Source organism: Lipophrys pholis (assembly GCF_963383615.2).
Source record: "Lipophrys pholis genome assembly, chromosome: 11".
NCBI classification, from domain to species: Eukaryota; Metazoa; Chordata; class Actinopteri; order Blenniiformes; family Blenniidae; genus Lipophrys; species Lipophrys pholis.
Genome location: NC_137631.1, coordinates 22,512,578 through 22,534,608, shown reverse-complemented (window position 1 = coordinate 22,534,608; position 22,031 = coordinate 22,512,578). Strand labels below are relative to the sequence as shown.

Genomic DNA, 22,031 nt, shown 5'->3' with positions numbered 1-22,031 from the left:
TTTGACTCTTAATACTATTTATGCTCCACATTAACCTAATGCCATGATGTTGATGATGTTTTACATCACTATGAGAAGGTGGATTCTTCTATTACAATTTCTTTTTTTCTTGGTATTTTCATGGTTCACAAAATTATCCACATAACATTTTGCCTTTAGCATTCATCTGTACATTACATTAAAATCTCCACAATACAACCAAACCTGTATAAATGGTACATGAATGATTGGTCCTTCCACCACCTTATAATACACACTCTGACTAAAATCTCAACACTAAATAACTACACTCCCCAGAACAGGGAAACATGGGTGCATACTGGTATTAGACAATAAAAATAAACGGACAACCATTGATCAGAAGTGAACCTATCCAGAACATGAAAAAGGAACCACCCTTTCACATTATACAAAAGATGGCCTCACTGGTTTTTATATACTTGATCCATCTTTTCAAAAGCAGGTTTTGTTGCAGTCTTATGGCGAATGTAATTCTTTCCATCTTAAAAACATCATATATAACATCAATCCACTCGTCTACCACTTTCCTGTAATTGCCTTCCTGCCGGCTGCTCTAAATATCTGAACCAGATATTTATCCTTAAAGGAGAAGTTATCAGGAGGCAAAGCCCCGAGACACAGAGAGGCAAACTCGAATGGAATGTCTTTAATAAATATTGTCTGAATAATTTTGTAAACCTCCGTCCAAAAAGGCACCAATAATGTACCGGACCAGAATATGTGGAAATGATTTGCCTCTTGGCATCCGCTCAAGAGCAGCTTTTTTACATATTCTTTGCAATCAAAAGAGCTTGTTTATCCAAATCAATGGTGACGTCGGATTGAGAGACATAAGATGACATTTATTTAAATTTCAAGCCGCTTCCCTGAAAGAGCTTATAAAGGTGTTCAACAGGCTCTTACCACAAAGGTCTGCATTCAGGGAGGGTAGAAAGTGAAAGTTGACAGTGTAATAGCCTGAATATGCCTGAAGCTAAGTACACAGACAGACAGACAGAGCCTTCTGTCGACCTTCTATGTTCATCACCTGTGTAATTTGGTATTTTTCCAGGATTTGTAGCAAACTGAGTAATACCACTGATGACCAGTGGGGGCAGTGTTGAAAACTAAAGTTCATGTATAACCAGGGAAAGGAACAAAGAAGACAACAAAAACTTGGAAGACGACAGAAATAAGAATCTGTTTGAGGAAAAACTGTGAATGTGTGTGGATACAAACACCTCAACAACTTTGCTCAACAAACAAGCTATCGATGACTTGAGTGAACATTTTATAAACATCTTTATGAGCAAGATTGAAAGCATCAGACAACAATGTCTCCCTCCAGATCAAAATGTATATACAACTAGGGACATGAATACTTGTTTTAGTCATTTTTAAACTATTTGGTGGATGTTTGTCTTACAAATGTCGACCCACATGAAACCAACAACGTGCACTGCCCTCTACTGGATGTATTGATTAAATAGAATGGAATGGAATAGAATAGAATAGAATAGAATAGAACATTTATGTGTATAAAGGAAGAATATTTGGACCTTTGACTTCTTCAATGGTAAGTTCAGAGTTTTCAGAGGCTTCAGGTGAGATCTTGTGAAAGTGAGATTCAGGTTAGTTGCTCTAATGGCCGTGTAATTCATTCCTGAGTCAGTTATATTGATACTTAGATGTTAGGATCTCTACAAAACAGAGGCCTCTCTCCTTTTTTCTTTGGGTTTGCAAGCCAGCACATTTCTTGAAAGTGTTGTCTTTGAGGTGGTGAACACAGTCGCCTCACATCACCGGGGTTCAGATCTGGCCTCTGGGGTGATCTCCTGCTGTAAGGTTTAAACCAGGTTATTTAAAATGGATTTTAAAACATCATTCACTTTTCCATTCATTCCTTCTATACCGCTCTACACAACTTAGGGCAAATCCACTAAGATCCCGCACAAAGTGTGGCAAATGACAAAGGAATGAAGGGATGCCTTCATTAATTAAATAAATGGAAGCTAAAACCCTGAATTATTCTAATAAAATGCACATTGTGAGAACCAAATTGAAAATGTAACAGAAATTGAGTAACATTATAAAATAAACTTTAATGCAAATTAAAAGTGTAACTGCGACAACAGGGTTAGACTCACTCGGGTGAGACTAAAGTAATTTTTGATTTATCCTGCAATAATCAAACCATCTTCACAGCTTCTTAGTACAAAATTAAAACTTCATCAACTTGTACAATCAGTGATAATGTGTAAATGTTTGATAATATGCTGGCAACCTCTTTAAATCTGAACCTACAGTCCACTTTCATAAGCTTCAAAAGGTTACTCTTTAATTCTGCTGAGAATTATCTCTGAATATGTTTAGCTCCAAATATTTTCTTTTCACCTCACCTATCCGGGATCCACAGTGAATGACTCCCGCCGCATAATACCTATTGTGAATATGAGGAATGAAAGCAGCCCCGCACTCCTGGGACGACTCTGACAATGGAGCAGCCTTGGCCTAGATGCAAATCATAGCCTCTTATTCAGACTATACTGTGTGTGTGTGTGTGTGTGTGTGTGTGTGTGTGTGTGTGTGTGTGTGTGTGTGTGTGTGTGTGTGTGTGTGTGTGTGTGTGTGTGTGTGTGTGTGTGTGTGTGTGTGTGTGTAGAGAGGGAGCTACCTCCTCATTAGGTGGCTCTGATAAAAGCGCAAAAACCATGTTCCTGAGTGGATGGAAAGAGGGAGAGAAGTGGTGAAGCAAAACAAGAGCGGAGGGATGGAGGGAGGTGAAAGAGGACAAAAGGAAGAGAGAACATAAAGAGGAGAGAGAGAGAGAGAGAGAGAGAGAGAGAGAGAGAGAGAGAGAGAGAGAGAGAGAGAGAGAAAGAGAAAGGGTGAAAAAGATAAAGCGAGGATAACAAGAGGGAGAGGAGGTGGAAGAAGAAGTGTGTACATGGACAAGAGGGTGTGTGTGTGTGTGTGTGTGTGTGTGTGTGTGTGTGTGTGTGTGTGTGTGTGTGTGTGTGTGTGTGTGTGTGTGTGTGTGTGTGTGTGTGTGTGTGTGTGTGTGTGTGTGTGTGTGTGTGTGTGAGAGAGAGCTCGTGCGCCTGCATTAGGCAACACTCACACTGAGGTGGCTGGGTTGCGGGATTAGTAGTTTAATTGGTACCTCAAGGAATAGAGAAGACTTAACAACAGCGGACTGCACCAGGGGTAGGCCGCAGGGCCACAGTGACACACACACGCACGCACACGCACGGTTACACAAGTTGTTATTCAACTTGTGAGGAAATTTTCTTGAACAGTTCCCTTTTCATTATGTTAGTCAGAAGTCAACATTATAATAAGTGAATACTATGCAAAATACAACATGATCATAATCTAACTGACAAAACGTGCTAAGAAATAAAAAAACTGACTGATGCAGTGCTGGGAGAGTAATTTATTAAAACCACGTAACACACTAATGTATTCTATATAGTGTATTTCTTAAACTGAAAGTATAAAAAACTGTTGCTGAAAAAAGAAAAAATGTACTGCACAAATAATAGAAGATATATTTCATACGCAGTATAATAAAAACATTATCGCTATTATCAAAATCATCTGAGATACTGCTTCTCAATAAAAACATATATTGTACCTACTGTGTATTTAATGTATTAATTAAACCATAGAATATTGCATTTTGTTTTATATACTGAATATTATGTGCATTATTATCGTGTACTCAGTCGAGGCGGTGCCAGTGGATACTGATGGATACTGGAATGTCTGGATCTGTACAAGATCAACAAGCCATTAATAGCGTTGTTAAAATAACGCCACTGGAAGTCAACTTAGAGCCGATCGCCCAAGTTGACGTCATATGCGGCATACAGCTGAGATGAAAAGCTTCTTCTGTTTCTCCTTCATCGTTCAACTGTTTCTCATGTAATTTTCACCAGGAGCACGATGGGGAAACACGCTTCAAAGAAAACAAGTGGCTGCCTTGCAAATAATGACCCTGCCAGCTCTCCAGTGCTGGAGAAGTCACAGTGTGAGACTAAAATCTCTGACACGCTGTCTTCAAATGTGAGAGGCCATCCAAACTCTCTCCGTGGGTTTCAAGCTTTTATTCAGTAAAGTTTGTATTTATTTTTCAGCCAAAACTCACCAGACCAGTGACAAGCTTTGTTGGCAGAAAGAAAAAGCCTAAAAAAGAACACACGGTCATCGGTGTTCAGGATATGATATTAAATGACAACCCATTTCATCCAGATGAGGGTTGTAGGGTGCCGGAGCGATTCCCCAGAGGAAATCCACCTATGCACGGGGAGAACATGCCAATCTGAAGCTGAATGTTCTGATTCAAACCAGGGTTTTCCTGCTCTGAAGCGAGTGCTGACCACCAAACAGCTGTGTTGTGAAATAAAATGCTGTATTCCAAACGTGTGAAATTTGTCTTCGGATTTATCCAGTTTAAGACATTGAAGATGCCTTGAATAGGCCACATATATCAATAAAGTAAAAAGAAAATCCTACTTTCATACATAAATACATTTTAGAACCTGTAATCAGTAACTTTAACCAAGACTTTTCCCACATTTGTCACTGCGTCGACTTGAGTGAAGAATCACTTTGGGTACGTCCGAATTGTCCCTCCTAACTCCTTAACTATTGACGTTACCCGAACCCGAACCCTAACCCCAACCCTACCCCTAACCTAACCCTAACCCAACCCTAACCCTAACCTAACCCTAACCCCAACCCAGTAATTTTTAGCAACTGGTGGTAAAAAACCCAAATCTTCTCAAATTACAACAAAATCCAAACCGGATCCTTCGCCTGAATCTTGCATGGATAAAGCTGGCCTTGAAATTTAAATATATGTATATATGTGTGTCCGTACAGACATATGGTTGTGTAATTATGCACAAACTTTTATAAGTGTAATGTGCCTGAGCTGTACGTGTATGCTTCTTCGAGAGGCTCCATTCTGGTGTACGAGTAGCTTTCACTTGGAACTGATGTGAATCTGGAGTAAAAATATCAAAGCAATATTAGTACAAGAGGCTCCTACATACCCAAATTGTCACTGGAGGATATTTTCCGAGAGGCACCATTAGGTCTTCCTCAAGGACTATAATATCATGCTTTTGTAGATCTCAGTGAAAATGTTTCTCTAACAAAAGCAAAATCCTCCCCGGACTCGGTTTGTCTGAGTCACACGTTGCGAGCGAAGCGACAGCATCTCATCTGAGAACAAGCCGATGCGTGCATGCAGCATTATATGGAGCATGTGTGCTGTCACAAGTGCTCTTTAGTTTGCAAAAGCCTCATTCATAATACAGGGAGAGATGGAGTGCCGGTCACAATTCCTGTTAGGGTTCATTAAATAACTACTTAACCTGTCAGTTCTGCAGTGAGACTTTATCAGACTGTATCTGTGCAGTCGACTGCCATGATCCCGGGTGATTATTTTGGCTCCCGACAAATTTTAGCTGACAGAAACAGGATTGGTGATCCTATTCCGAGACCCTTCCCACATTAATATCTCCTTGCCCTGGTTGAGGGGAGCTCTCGGAAAGATGGATGGCGGAGGTGTGTATAAATAGAGAGAGCTGAGAGAGAGAGGGACGGGTGACGGATGGGTACAGGATGTGGAGAGATGAAGTGGCGGGAGAAAGGAAACGAGGGGGTGACAGGAGGGGAGGGAGAGATGTTCTGAATGTTTTAATCTCCGTCGTCGGGCCTACGGCCGAAACAATGAGGGGCTGAAACAAGAGCTGCGAGGTGAAGAAACGCTGGGAGGAAAGGAAAGGCGCTGCTTTTCATAATTAAAGTCAAATTCAAATTAACTGCGAAGGAAAATCTGTTTATCTACTGCTGTGTGTATTGACTTGTTTGTCCAAGACCAAAATCAAAAAAAGACTCAACTGTGTGATGAATATTCGGTTAATTTGTATTTTGACGGCTGTGATCTGTAGGCCTCGTCTTGATTACTGTATCGCTGACTTTCCTATAACGTCAACAGATTGATTTTGTTGTTGTAGCAGGACACGTCGTTTCTCCACTCTTGATGCTTTTGACTGTTAGAATCTCATATATCTTTCCATTTGTATTCTGATGACCCGACATAGAACTTTGTATTGCATTTTACTAAATGAAAAGTGCTCCATAGATTGATTGATTGATTTCTGTTGCCTAGGATTATGCAAACAAATCAGCCATAACATTATGGCTGCTGATGAGCGGGCTTAATTACAATGATCATCTTTTTATCGTGGCGTCTATTAGTGGATCTAAATGTGTTTTAAAAGCAAAAAAAATAAAAAATAAACTTTTATAAGGACCTCAGTGAGATGCTCAGATGTCTGGGTGAAGACATCTTTAAAACTGCAGCTCTTTTGATGAGTTCCTGGTCCACAGTGGACAGTATCTATCAAAAGTGATTAGAGGAAAGAAAAGAGGTGAACCAGTTGCAGCGTTACGGGAAAATCGAGGCTCACTGAGGATGTCGGGAGTTAAAGCTGCGCATGTGATTCAACTGATGAGCTAAGATGGAGTCTTTAACTTCACCGTTCGGAATTGGACGTGGCAATTCTTTTTCTTTTAGTTTGTCTTTTATGGAGTAGAGCTGTTTTTATCTGCTGCATTTCAGCCCTAAGTTTATAATCTTAATGTTATACAGTTCTTAGTGCAATACTCACTAACCTAATTGTTTAAATATCTGTGAATACGCCGCACTAAATCTGACCTTCAGTGTTTAAGCCTAACAGATTTATCATATTTTAAGTGTGGTGGTTTATGTCGAATACTCTGCAAAGGGGAGCCAATTGCCCCAGCAGTGGTCTAATTTATTTAGGTAATAACACTGAAAGTGCCAAATTCACAGCGTGTAGTAAATGTAACACCTTTAAAGCCTCGCTGTGTGACTGCACTCAGGTCATCCACGCCAACTGATTCTCACTCACAGCGACTGTAAAACTCCTCGGCTACTGTCTCCAACAGCTTTGTCATAATGTGTAAACGTTCACGCGCAGACGTTGGGAGAAAAATAGTGTTTGAACTCCAAATGAAAAGGTCCTGAATAAGTCCAGTGAGGGATTAGAGAGCCAGGACTTCGATTTGCAGTATTGTACTGATATGCGGCCCCGACGTGCCCTATTGATATCGGATAGCACACTGACTTTGTGGAGAATAAAATGCTCATCCAAACTTTCCTATGCACGTCCACTTTCATCTCCGCCTCGAGAAAAACAGCCCAGTTGTTTTGAATAGACAGATTTCCACCAAAAAGAGTCTTTCTTTCGGCTTTGTGTATTTGTGTTTATGTGGTGAGTGACCTGCAGATGGAGTGTATCTCGTGCACGTCTTCGTTCTTGCGCGCGCTGTCCGTCAGGCTGTCGCCCAGCGCCATCAGACACTGAGCGAAGCCCTTGTAGATGGAGTGACATCTTCTGGCCGAGGCTGCAGCGACGGGGCAGGGACTCAACACTGGAAAACAAACACACAACCACAGGAAAAGAAAATGAAAACACAGGGACACGAGTTACACTTCCTTCAACAATTTACCTGCTCCACCCTGAACATGCTCTTCGACGTCTGTTCTCTGTGTTTTTGAACGAGAATTAAAACTATACCTTTATCACATTTCTTATTTTTAACACTAAGAAGTATTAATAAAAAAACTCATGCTGGGAGAAAGGAGCTCAATACCAGTAAAACATTTAGAAGCTAAACTCTTGTTTTATTGTGAGGAAGTTGTTTGGATTTCATTGTATTTGTGATGGAATTGGAGCTTTTGTAGTTCTGGCGGTTCTGGAGGAGCGAGCGTCCCTTGAGGAATTCAAACAACTCCGGGTTAGAGCAACAGCACAAACTCAGGTTCATCCAGGTTGACCCAGCTAAATAACAAACTGTCAATATATTTTTTGTTGTTGTTGAAAATGCTCTATTTGACCTCTTTTTTAATTTTTTTTCTATCGAAATGTTACTACATGTTACTGGTGCTTAGCGTTGGTTACTAATGGAGACTCCCGTTAGTACACCACGTACACCTAATTTATATTTACCTCCCTGAGGCGTGCAGATAAAAAAACAAACATTGTAGTACCACCAGTAGCTCTGGGGGTCGTGTTGGGAAAAAAATCCCGAAACAAACAGTGGACATTTTTGAAGAAAGATGTTGTGACACCTCAATGTGTTAACAGCTTCATCGACCGCCTGCATCGCTGATGGTGTTTTTTTTCCCATTTTTGTCAACAGTAGTGCGACCTTCTGCTAATACCATCGTGGCTATTATTGACTTCCTTCTTCTCTTGAAGCAATAAAGTAAAAAGATATTTACACTGCTTGAAGCACACATATCTATTTTTATGTGTTAAGTAAAGCATAAATGAGCTACTAGTGTTAGAACACCGTTAATGAATCTGGGAAGTTCAAAAGGTCTTAATTAATTTTGAGTTGGAAAAAAAACAACCCATCTGAGTATTGTCAAACTGGGAAATTCCCAGTGAAAAACCCCTCACAACAAATGCTGCTAATGATATACTAAAACTTTAAAGTCATTATAGTCAAACTTCATTTTAATAACTTGTAAAATGTTACTATCTAACCATAGATTTTCTGTTTGTGCCACCTTAAAGTGTGATAGTAGACCCAGGAAATGAGTTTACATCAAATTTTAAATGCATTAACTTAAAAGAGAAAATTGTCAAACTACCATTTCAAAAACGTTACAACTGTCTCTTCTGCTCCGAGTGAGAGAAAAATGGCTGCATGTCGACGTTTTGTGCGATACCACTGAATCTGAGCAGGACCCTCAGTGCAGCAGCTGACAAGAAATATCCCTCTGTTTAGCTGCAACTGTTGGACCAGATGAAACACAGTCAGTTCAGAGGGTGTCAGCGCCGTCTGTGCGGCTGTTTGTTTGGATGATGCGAGGTTAAGTATTATCTGTCATGCGCGCACAACTACAGACAGCTTCCCTCCCCGTCCCCTCAATCATTCAGGTCTTAAAGTCTGCTGTTGATTTATCGCTCACAGGATGAGACACGTCGCGGCTCGATGACCGAGTAATGGAAATACAACGATGAAGAAAAACCTGCTTTGACTCGTTTGTTGCCCTCAGCAACAACATGCACATATCATGTGTGAAGTCAACGGCCATCGACCGGAAACGGAGCAGATAGATGCTGTGATGTTGACAGCTGGAAAGACAAACGGTCGACATACAATGTCAGAAACGCTTTTTACAGTCAGACTCTGTTTCTTTCCATAAAAGCACAACCTATACCAATGTATCCCTGGTAAATAATAGATGTCAAGGTAAGACCTTCTCCGTTCCCTGAAAAAGATTAGAGTAAAAACCTCATTGAATCCTCCAGGAAGGAAGGCAGAAACTCTTCAGTACTCCGTTTGGATAGGTACGTCCTACACTGGTGTGATGTCAAGCAACACGAGGGCAACTTTGGCTCAGTTGGTAAATCTTTTGATTGTCTTCAGATCCAAAAGTGATAATTCACCATTACATGTCACTGACATTCTCTCTCTCTCCTGTAGTCTGCACTTTCTCTGTACATTCCTGCAGGATCTCCAACAATAGAACAGGACGTTTGTGGTTTGCGCCTCCTGCCCCCATCAAGTCTGCAGTGAGTGGATTAGCTGGCCAACAATCTGTTTTTTGTTCTCCGTCACTGTCCTTTACTTTTCTCCCCTTCTAGCTCATAACACCCAACCAGAACCGCACAAAGTCTCCACCTGAGTCTGTCTCTGCAGAAAATATCGACCTCCTGAGTCTGGTTCTGCAGGTTTCCTCCTATCAAAAAAGGGAGTTTTTCCTTCCTGCCATCGTCTGTGCTTGCTCATGTGGAATTGTCGGGTTTTTCTCGATAGAGGTACCTTGAAATGAATGTGCTGTGTTTTGTGTTGTATAAATAAAAATGAATTCAAATGAAAAGATGGTGGTTCAAGCCTCCATTTTATGTCAAAGTGTGCGAGACATTGAACTCCATTCTGCTCCTAATGGAGGTCGAGCGCCGTGCATGGCAGCAGTCTCCTCCGGTGTGTGTGTGTGTGTGTGTGTGTGTGTGTGTGTGTGTGTGTGTGTGTGTGTGTGTGTGTGTGTGTGTGTGTGTGTGTGTGTGTGTGTGTGTGTTTGAAGTGAAATATAAAGATGAAAATGAAAAACAAAATATCAGGCTCGTATAACAGATCACACAAAATACATTTATGCTAGGAAATTAATGTACAATATGATTTAGAGCATCTGGAAAACCTTTGCGCTGTGTTGTAAATCTTCCCCTCAATCCCTTTTTAGGTCCGGCAATCTTTCTCTGCATCTCTTTTGTTGCTCTTGTTTTTCCCACAGCTTGGACTTCGTGACAGACTTTCCACCCATATTGCATTTTTCTGTCGAATTCAGATTTATTTGCTGTAATGATCCGATATGTTTGATAACTCTCTCTATCAACACGCCCAAGTCCGTGGTGTCAAATCTAATTTTGTGCTTGTGGGGCTCCATCCAATCATTTCATAGAATATTCAAGCAAACAAAAGTACAAAATTCCACAAGACTACATCAAAAGTCACGAAACCAAAGACCCACGAGAGAAAATGATGGAATGACTTCAAATAAATGCAATGACAAAGTGGCAAACATCAGGTGAGTGATTGTGTATGTAGACTGAGTGACTGACTCGTAATGACAAGAAGGTGTGGCGACTTTGGAAGTGAAGCATAAGACCATGTACACAGTGTCTGGGTACAAAATAAAACAGGAGGAAGCGAGATCACAGCTGATGATGTCACATTAATATAGAATTTGGATCTCAAGAGAATCATGGCACCAATTAAGATTTAAAGTTTCCAGAATGCACTTGTATTTGTTTTTTTTTGTTTTTTACGAAAAACAACCAGAAAAAAATGTAAAGTTGTCATTATAGGTAGTTACTGCTTCGATCCAAATGAGTACAAACAGAGTTGTGTGTGACATCTGAATTAAAATGAGTTTGAAAGACATTACTTGTTTAACAAAGTGTTTGCTTGCTTGTTTTTCTTTCCTCTGAGTTTGGATCTGCTGGAATTGACCTCTTCAGAAAGAGGAGTATTGTCTTTCTTTCCATGGTCAACTATGTTTGCAAATGTGTAATTGTTGGGTTTCTCTCTAGTTCTGATGGTTGTGTTGTTACTGGCACGTCATAAATGAAAGTGAATCGAACTAAACTGACTTCACACTTTGCATTCTGCTGCACTGGTCAATAAAAGTGATAAAAGATGGAATATAATTGCATTTCATGAAATTAGTGCATTTCCAAACCTCTGAATCTGCATTTGTGTCTCATTTGTTTTGCAATTTGAAGTCTGGTGTTGTTCACACTGATGGCTGTTTCAAATATTTCATAACAGCTGACCAATTAGAGGTGGGATGAATCTTTGGCGTTGTCGTCCAGCACACTTAAATAGCTACTTCATAACAAATGGAAAAAAAGTGCCGATAAAACAGATGCAATATTACAAGTTGTTCTAAGTCCAAATGCAGACACAATTAGTGTATACGTGGGTAAAAAGTTAACTGAACCCTGCAGCTGCTACCCAAGCTTCAGTAGCAGCTGCTTGTTATTTCCCATAAGAAGAAAATTGCTTAAAAAAAAACAGAGAACCACAAAGTCAATCTGAGCGAATGAAGCAAAACAAACTGGGAATTCAGCCTGCTTTCCAGCAAGCACAAATTTTTGCGTTTTCCCGAACCCAAACAGAAACAGACATCCATCACATACACTTTTTCTTCCGCCCGCTGCTGCTGCATGTCAGTTTTATATTGAAATGTTTCTCTGCCTCTTCAAAAAAGAGAAGTAAAAAAATAAAAAAAACCCTGTCAGAAACAGAGCACTTCAGGAGCCGAGCGAGGGGGAGACTTTATTAAGCTGCTGCAGCCTCTTAACGCAAAATATTCTGAGGAAAAAGGAAAAAAAATAAAAAATCTCACCGCTCGGAGTGAAACTTGAGGAGTGTAAAAACGCTGTGGGAGGGTGATGCTGATCCAACGAAAGAGAGAGAAAGTCTGCTGAACTGTCAGCGCTCCTCCAGCTGGAGTAACTTTCGCCACGTTCATGCATAATAATTACACATATGTGCACAAAACAAAATAAGAAAGCAGCCAATGAGCCACAATAAACAGAAAACACTGCAAATTGAGATGATAAAAAAAAAAAAAATCACCAGTGTGCAACTTAGTGAAAGTAATGGATTACAAGTTACTGCAAAACTCAGGAATGAAACACTTGTGTTTCTCTGCTCTGTTTCACTCGGGCCTCACTTGCCAAGGCACAGGTAGTTGTGATATTGTAATGTGGCTGTAACACGTTGTCTGAGCTAGTTAGTGGGAGGAAGATGCTCTATAACCTGGATGGTAGCTGAAGTTACAGCAGTTAACTTTAACAAGGTTCAAGTGACACCAATAACTGTCATGTCTCTGTGTTGTTTAATTTATTATAGCAGCTGTAAAATACTGCTCAATTGATCCGCATTAGTACAGTTTTAATTCATTTGTTAGTTTTTTTTCTATTTCTAAGAATTTTCCATACATGGTACAAACCCTCTGCATGGGTGTTCATCCCATGTTGCAACTATACACAAAACTAAAGATACTGGAACGCACCAAAAAAGACAAAAAATAAGAAATAAACAACAAACAAGAAATGAACAATGAATAAATAAGTCCTTCACAGTGCATGTAAACATGAATCAGACGATCTAGAGATTATAGATCCAAACCAGGTAAACTGTTCACATAGTCTATTAATGAGTCCCAGGTCTTGTGAGTTTTAATTCATTTCTAACTTTGGAGACAAACTTGTGACCTTTTAGGAAAGTCCTTTTTCGCATTGTTGGCCACTTCAAAAATCTACCTCGTAAATCTGTATAGTGCAAATATAGGAAGTAGTAGAGTTAGGCCATATTGTACACATTGTGTGTTCCCTGTCCTCGTTTGGAAGCTAAAAACCAAAGCGTCCTTCCTTTAATGCCTTCAGATGTGGTTTTAGATGCTTTTATGCAGCTGTTCATTGTGTCATTACAGCTTAAAGGTTTGAATATGTTCGAGTGAAGAAGTTCACAAAGGCATTTCAGGTTGCTCTCACTCAGCTACACCCGGCATGAATGCGTCGGCAGTACAGTACATAGTTGCCGGGTTGACGCAGCAGGAAAACTGGATTCAGTGTTGAATGGCGGCTTTGGAAAACTGCAGCGCGTGGATGAGGAAGGCAAGGTGCGAAACCAAAACAACTCGCTGAAAGATGCACAATCGTTCTTTACAAATAAAGTCTTTCACATACAAACATTTGTCGCAAAAATCAGGGTGTTCATTAGTGCAGCTTTAATGCGGCGATGTGAATCCTTTGAGCTCACGCTGAATGCAGAACCCCAAGTATTCCCTATGAGAAAGCTCCAACCGGGAGCAACAACAACAAATCCACCAGCGGTGGAGCGGCTCGGTTTGCCAGTTGTCAGCATGGATTGTTGGGACACTTGCCGATGGAGAACAAACCAGACGAGGTGTTTGCTGTCACTTCTAAGTACCTTTGAAAACAAGACATGACATGAACAACATTCAAGAAAAAAAACATGACTTTTTTTTTTTTTTTTTTTTTAATGGCAGGTGTCAAAAGGTATGTAGGTTAGACACACCTACGTGTTTTATACTTAGCACTTTATCCACGTCAAATCAAAAAGCTTTTTGTTTCAAACTCGGCAGGCATGGTTTCTGACGCGAGGTCGACCGTCTGATGGATTCGTTTAGAAAACTGTCAAGTAAAAGAAATTAGGTGACCATCCAGACACTTCCCTCCACCATTCATATGTACAAAAACTAAACTTCTCCAAGGACTTTCAAAGGGAGGAAGCGCGCGCTCATGTATGCTCAAACACACGCCCACCTGCTCCAGCGAGCACAGCCTCACAAGTCATTTACTGTGTACATAGCGATTTACAGCTTCTCGCAAAAGCCCAAAGCTGTTTGTTGAGCCAGACTTGAGGAGGAGAAAATACTTCCAGAGAGATGCACAATTGGTCGGTGTTGTTTTTAAATAATAATTAATGATTGTTCATTTTTCTAGGATAGAGAAGCTTGAAATGACTGAGAATTAAACTTTCATGTATACACTGTGGGTTTGATTACAAAAGGGTATAAAAACAAGTGCAGTATTGTGTGCACACACTCTAGAATCTGATCTATTGACGGGACGCACTGGAATGTGTTATTTTAATAAATTACACGGAATATCCATTTAGCACATTTGCCTTCATAAATATGGAATATTTCATGCGTCTCCAGCTGCTCGGACTTCCCCTAATGTATGCTGATAAATATAATGTACAACAAGCAGCGTGATTTAATTACCTCGGTAAAATCCTTGCCGTGTTCAATATTGTGTCTATTTTTACTTTTATTAAAAAGTGTCACAAGTCGGCTCGGCCTTCAGAACAGGTTTCTGCTGTAATTGTCAGCTTATGTACAGCTTTATGTATTGTCCCTCAGATTCTTATTTACTCTAATGTTCCAATACGTTTGGCATCTCGCTGCACCAACACGTCCAACTCCACAGTCTTTGCATATGTGGACTCGGCGCTACATTCAGGAGCTCATTGACGAACGCAAGCAAACCAGCAGAGACGCGAGAAGCTTCCAGCTGAGTGTCCTCGTGTAAACAGGGTCTAAAGCCGGTAAAATCCTCATATAAATGCTCCTGTTTGTTTGTGAAGCCAGTCATGGTGTGAAAGCACAATCTGCATGAAGGTGCAACTTTGCAAAGCGTTCTGTGGGATGCAAGTAAATCAAGCCCTCTGTGGCTTTGGGCTCCAACAGGTTGAGATCAAGTCAAAGCAAATTACTATGAATCAGAGACTTGAGAAAGACTTTGACTGTAGGTAAAGTGGCGTAAACGTCCAAGCTGTGATGTAAACAGCAATTCTAGAGGAGAGCCACAGAGGCAATGTCAACCTTCTGAGCTGCAGCCAGATATACTGTATGCGGGAGAAGAAATCCCTGCAGGGTCGGAAATCGGTGTCGTGGCTTTTCACTGTGAGACCATCAGCCTTTCTGTGTCCAGTCTCCTTGATCTCCCTGTGCATTCTGGGTGTTCTCCAGGTACTAGAGACGTGGCCGTTGAGGTAATTGATCATGCAAAGCTGTGAATGATTGTTTGTTTCCTCCAGTTTGTCCCACAGGACGTTAAAGTGGATTAAACTGTTGCGATGCAGAGAAAGAGAAGAATATAATCTTGAGAACGGTACACATGAATTGTTTTGTTGTATTTCATTGCCACAAATGCTTTTTATAAACCTTTGAAATAGTTTCATTGAATGATTTACTGGAGGAAACAATCGAGGATGATCAATATTCAGACCACTTCTCAAAAAAAAAAAAAAAACACGATTTCTTTGTTTTTTTATTTAATATAAGGTGACTAACATCTGAGCATCAAAGTGCATCCATGCTTGTTAGTACCTGACTTTTTCCAAAGCACATGACACTTTTAGTGAAATGTCTTTCATTCTATACCAGCTGACCAACAACTGGAAAACTCACAAGGTGATTTATTCGTTTCTAACACTCCTTTCTCTCGCAACACTCCAGCAATACTCGGATTGCAGTTCAGCATCTACGAATGCTTAACTGAAGGATAAGTTACCTTTTCAACATATGAGCGAATATAAAATCCAAGAAAGTGATTTTGATCTGAATTATCAAAGTAGGAATTTTCACTGTTGACTGAAAACAGATACTTGCAAGAAATTGCACTCATTTTTAAGTCAGTGTAGAACTCAGATCTTCCCATCCTGCTCTTCCAGTCACTGATTCACTGAAGGACGTCAGGAACTGAGCACACGTGACCCGACACAACGCAGCTTAACATACATGTAAGAGGCTGTCAGATTGGACTCGGTTTTATCATCACACTCCAACTTTTCCAGTTGTCTCCCCTACATTTCCATACAGGGATGTCTTTTCTGGTTTTGTTCCAGCCTCTGGTAACATCGGAGGCAAGAGAAGTTGCTTCAGGTGGAATAAAAACAACAGATCAATAAATGAATCAGACCGTCTGGCGCATGTCTGAAAAAGCAAACAAAATCAAAAGTCACCCATCGACTGAGCAGCGATGGATTAAAATAGGAAACCGATGATGTGTGATTGACAAAGACCTTTCTGGATTATTTTTGCACATGTTTTCTTACCTCCACCTTCTGTCTCCTGACTTCTGATGGAGAAGGCATCAAGAGAAGGTGCAGCAAAAAAACAAAAATAGAGGGGCAGGTGACAGCTTCTTTCTATTGCCATCTGTTGCTTGTTCACGTCTTTCTGATATTTGAATTCATCCCTCTGCTCTTTCATCTCAAACTCCTGCCGCGTGACGAGCAACGCACACCAATGACTGCCTGCTTACTGAATTACAATGACTGAATAGTGATCGTGCGTTCACACAATACATACATTGGATGTACTGAGTGGGTGAATCACAGCAGTAGTTTTCTTTTACCAGCAAAACAAAATGTAGCAGGGAGTTGCTTGATGCAAGTCCATTTCCATTGCTTTTACAGAGTTTTTTTTTCTTGGCTTCGATAGTGCGAATAAAATGGCCGGTACTCTTGCAACAACTTTATACCTCTATTTTATCTCTCTTTTGAGGTTTTCAGTTGGATATAAATCACAACTAATTGTTATTACTTATTAAAAAGTCCCATCTGTTACTGTTATACTAGTTCTTTTTGCTACTTTAGCTTGCTAACCCCACTTTAACTATTTAATCTTGTTAAATATGTTTACCCTAAATCTAATTTTCAGCCGTTTTCTAACTTGTTTCTCGAAAATATATTCAGATTTAATGATCCCCTCTGATATGTGAAATGCCTCCAGTAACTGAGGAGAGCAGGTTTGCAGCATGATGATACTTCCACCATGTTCTGTACTAGGTGGGGTGTGGACTTCCTTATGAGATTCATAAACCGCTGCATGACATCCTCAGAGCACCTCTACTTTGGTTTCATGCCGATGCAACATGTTGCTCATCTGTGTAAGCTGTTGCAAACTTGCCAAAATGTAGACGTATCCTGTGTGGAGTTTTTTCCAAAATGATCATCAACATTCACTGACTTCTCTCATCAGTTTCTTCTCAAGTCTTGAGCTTAATGTCGTCTGCTCTTCACTATTGTGACAAAGACACTGGAACTATCCACTGCACTAACTGTATGCAAAACTTTTCTGGCTAAATTCTAACATGCTCACAGCTATTACAGCAAATCTTGACTAACTCGTGAAATATTTTTCTTTCTGTCAGATTTTGACACTTAGCCCACTAACATCACCCTCTTCTGCTTTTGGGGAACATTAAGGCAGGTGAAACATGAATATTGAATAAGCCCCGATACTACTTTGTTTACAGAAAAGGAGGAACAGCTTTCTAAAGGCAAAACGGCAAAGTAGAAAACAAAGGCGATACTGAAACGACAAGGAAGGGGCTTGAGCAAAAATAACTTAACACTTAAAAAAACTGGAAAATAAAAAGGGTGTATAAAAAAACTTGCAGCTACAGGAGAAAAAAAACCCCAGAAAACTGCAAAATTCAAAAAAGTATGCAGGGTATATAAACAGAAAGATTGCAAAGTGGGGAAAGGTGAGCAGATTGACAGGAAAGCAGACAGGAGGAATAAGAAGCAGGTGATGGTGGTCAGAAAGCTGGAAACAAACACAAGGGAGAACGTGATCATGTAGAAAAGACACAACCAGTCTCGCACAGCTGAATTAATGCCAATCATGGTAATTCAGTGGGCTCCTTAGTTCAGCCAAGAAAAATAATATCCATAATAAATATGTAAGCAGAAACAACACACCACCATATTCAATTCATGAAAAAAGGCACAATCAAAGCACAAAATATTGCAAAAGCACACTATACAGTATCAACATGTGTCATCTGTCTCCTGAAAAGCTCCCAAGATCCAGCAGCCTGATGGCTTAAGAAAGGAAAGACTGGAGAAGATAGTTTGTCCTTATCGGTGTCAAGACAGTGGCTTGATGACACAGATAAATTCAGAGGAAAGAATGTGGTCCAATTTGGAAATTACTCCCGGAGCTCCTTAGACCACCTGCATCTCCTACAAGGTATATAAGTTTTATTTCTGGACCCAAATGATCTTATACATGAGCTTCACAGCAGAGTTGAGGCAGTTCTTGACTTTGAGAGAGACCCACACCAACAAAAGGAGAGTACCAGTATGATTATTTCATCCGGTCATATTCATCCAGCCATCTCTCATCCCTGCCTGCAATATTCAAGGGGATATTTGGTCAATGGATGCTGAGGCGCATGGTGAGCAGAGGTCCACAACTTTCAGCTGAGTCAATGGCTACAGACCCCCAAACTTCATTTGATCCTCAGATGAGCTCCAGAACAGTATGTAGAGAGCTTCATGGAGGGTTTCCATGACGGAGGAACTGCATCCAAGCCTTATCAGCAAGCGCAATGCAAAGCTTCAGATGCAGTGATGTAAAGCACTCTGGAGTGACAAATCACGCTTCTCCGTCTGGCAATCTGACGGGCCATTCTGGGTTTGGCAGCTGAGGGGAGACCAAGTGTAATGTTTGATGTGGGTGGGGTGGGGTGGGGTGGAGGGTTGTTTCGGGAGTTTGTCTTGGCCCCTTAGTGCCAGTGAAAGAAACTCTGAAAGTTTCGACAAACAAAGACATTTTGGACAATTTTATGCTCCAAATTTCGGGGCACAGTTTGGAAAAAGCCTCTTCCTGTTCTAGTGTGACTGCACACAGCAAGATCCATAAAGACCTGGATGAGACAGTTTGGCGTTGAAGAACTTTGACTGTCCTGACCTCAACCTGAGAGAACGCCGTTGGCCCTGCCACATGGAGGACTTTCTTGTCCCACGTCAGTGTCTGACCTCCCAAATGCCCTTCTTGAAGAATGGGAACAAATTCCCAGAAACACGCTCCCAAACCTTGTGGAAAGCCTTCTTGCAAGAGTAGAAGCTGTTATAGCTGCAAAGGGTGGACCGACATCATGTTAAATCCTATGGTGTAAGAATGTCTCTCAAGTTCATATTCGTGCGATACAGCAGAGCGAATACTTCTGTCAATATAGTGCATGTTCAGGCCTTATTTACAAGTGACGGCTCGACCAAAGTTCATGAAAGCTGTTAATGCATCATATTAATGTGATCATAAACTTTGGGTCGCGTAAAACAGCCGTAAACAAATAAAGGCTTTGTGTCTTTTTGACCTTCTTTACAAGAGAATCATAAACAACACAAGCAGAATACCCTCCCAGTATTTTGAACAATCTGGAACATGCGCATGATTCCATTGTGATGAAGGTATACATGTTCAAACATCAGTGTGTGTCATATTTTAGTTTTTCTCTCTCACCTACTATCTTTACTGCATTTTGTTGTTGGATCAGATTCCACACGTCTGTACTGGTAATGTCCCATTTGTTTTTATACTCTCAAAGCTTAAGTAGTTCAGTTGGCTTAAAATGGACGAGCTGTAGGAAGTTCCAGGGGTTAAGGGATGTTTGGCCTCCAAATGCTTCTGCAATCCCATGTTGACTCAGCCAAGAAGAAAGACTGAAATTATTACCGTGATGAAGAAAACAAAGATTAAGGCTCAAAGCATGATGGCCAGAGATCAAGACACAACGTCACTAAAAAAGTCTGCTTTCTATCTTTCTCCATGTGTTTCGATGGAAGGAAGGAAGGAAGGAAGGAAGGAAGGAAGGAAGGACGGAAGGAAGGAAGGAAGGAAGGAAGGAAGGAAGGAAGGAAGGATGGATGGATGGATGGATGGATGAATGAATGGATTTCTTCTGAGCTTAAGAGTCGTGAAGTCATCATAATTTTAAAAAAAAAAAATTCTCCTGAATTAAAGAAAAGAGGCTATTCATTTTCTTCAGTCTGGAGAAAGAGTTCCATATCAAGATGAAAAAGCAGACACAATAGAAGTGAAGAGTTGGGCTCATCCCGGAGGAGGACGGCTGCGACTTGTGACAGTCGGCCCTCCTGAAGAGTGAGATCACTTCGGAGCTGGTAGTGCTCGATATTTCACCGAGGTAAGATGGTCCTCTTCAAGAGTGTGACAGTCACAGATGCATCATGTCATGATTAGTGTACAAGACGGCAGAGATAACACTCCTGAAGAGTGTGACTGTCCCAGAAGAGGCTTGTCGTGATGGGTAAAAGTCAGAGTCTAGCCACGGCTGAAGCCTGGCAGGTGAACAGGAGATGCTAATTGGGTCAGACACTGCATCACCGCAACTCCTCCCCACCTCTCCAGAGACCTGCTGTTTAATATTTTATAAACCAAAGCTTCTTCCGAGGCACTCTCTCCCCCTCTCTCTGTGCGTTGTGTTCTTTTTTCGCCCTTTATTCAAGGAAAACTATTGATTTCAAGCTGGGTTGTTCACAGGGCTTGAAAATTATTGGCGTCACTCATCTCCATCACGTTTTAATGAAGACCCGAGGAGGGAAAAACCACTGGAGAAGGAGAGACGATGATGGATGTCAGGGGTATAAAGGCGATGGAGATGATGGGAGGGTTGGAGGAGGAGGAGCAGGAGGTGAGAGGATTGACCAATAAAGGAGATACAAAGAAAAGTGGCCATGAGCAGAACTCACTTTTGTCAAGGATATCACGGACTCACTTACAAGGCCACAACTGGACTTTGTAAAGAGAAAACACTTATCACCTTGAATCCTTGACATGCTGGATCTTGTTATGACACCACCTCCCCCAACCTGTGAGAAGCATCAAGCGACAGGCTACAGAGTGGCGTCTAGTGGCGTTTAGAAAGCACGCACAATACTTCTTCAAATCAGATCATTTTGATTGGGCTATTCATATCTGCTGGCTGTTTTCAACTGTATCACCGCTATTCGCCAGGCATATAAGCTGGGAGTCCTCTTTTTCTGGAACAACTATTTCGACAGTTTATGAGATGAATGAACAATTAGCCAAGACAACCAAGTCAAAAGATAAAACTAGAACATTACTACCCTGCTTCTCATTATCTGTATGCCATATCATGTTGGTCATGACAATACTTATTTGGCGAATTTGGCATTTCTATATCAATACTGACATTTTTTTGTAATGCCAAATTCGCCAAAATACAAACAGAATCAATCGATCGACATTTTCTGTAAGTTTGAACGAGAGTGTGTGCAACAGTCCTGTCTCCAGTCTGAGTTTTATCCTGCCATAGTAAGCTTGGAAAGAGTCCAACCACTTGTAATCTTAAGCAGAGTGGAAGAATGAATTACTGGAACATCTTATGCTGGGTGTGTCTTTCACAAGGAGCAAAAAGTTTCAAAGCGACGAGTGCATCGTCCGAGTGGTGTTCCAGATATAAAACTCACAGCGGTGCACAGGAGGATTATTGTAACTTCTGTAAAACAACAAGATTAAACTCAACACACAAACCGAAACCCCTCGTATGCACAGTGAGAATGAACAAACTTCCCACAAGAGCTCCATTGGCTTGGGATCGAACCACAACTTACTCATTATGACTGCGAAACACTCCACCACCGTGTGGCCTAGAGAGATCTTCAGAAGTGATGAAGCGGCCTTGAGATTTTATTCTGAACACGCCTGCAGCCATCGCCATTGCCATTGATGTGTGAGTGTGTGTGCAGGAGTAAATGTGATGTATCGAATACAAAGTCAGCAACAATTGTGCAGACTTTGACCAAAAAAAAACCCCCAAAACCCCCATCTCTTTTAAGAAAGAGATAAAAGTGATTAATAAACACTTCTTATTATTTAACACTTTTCTACTGAGTAGAAACACAACAAACTGCTGTTTACCATTACGAGTGCCACATTGGCATATTCTCAAAGTGTTAATAGGCTCCTAATTAATGTAGCAATGTGCTTACATAGGAATTATGTCTACTTCAGCACATTATATTGAATAAATGGAAGCAAACATGATATAGGGCAGTCCCTCGCTGCACTGATTTGAATTTATACACTTCTGTGGGAGAAG

The 22,031-nt window shown here is 40.8% G+C and overlaps 1 protein-coding gene across 1 annotated transcript in view; it reads right to left on the bottom strand.

Annotated features, from left to right (window-relative positions):
• The window catches only part of nrn1la (neuritin 1-like a), a gene marked incomplete at both ends in the record, with an annotated part of 83,204 nt that overhangs the window by 9,305 nt on the left and 51,868 nt on the right, over positions 1–22,031 (bottom strand). Inside the window, one exon of the mRNA XM_080475883.1 lies at positions 7,323–7,473. Within this exon, the coding sequence (XP_080332009.1) occupies positions 7,323–7,473 (151 nt within the window). The remainder of the gene's footprint in view (positions 1–7,322; positions 7,474–22,031) is intronic.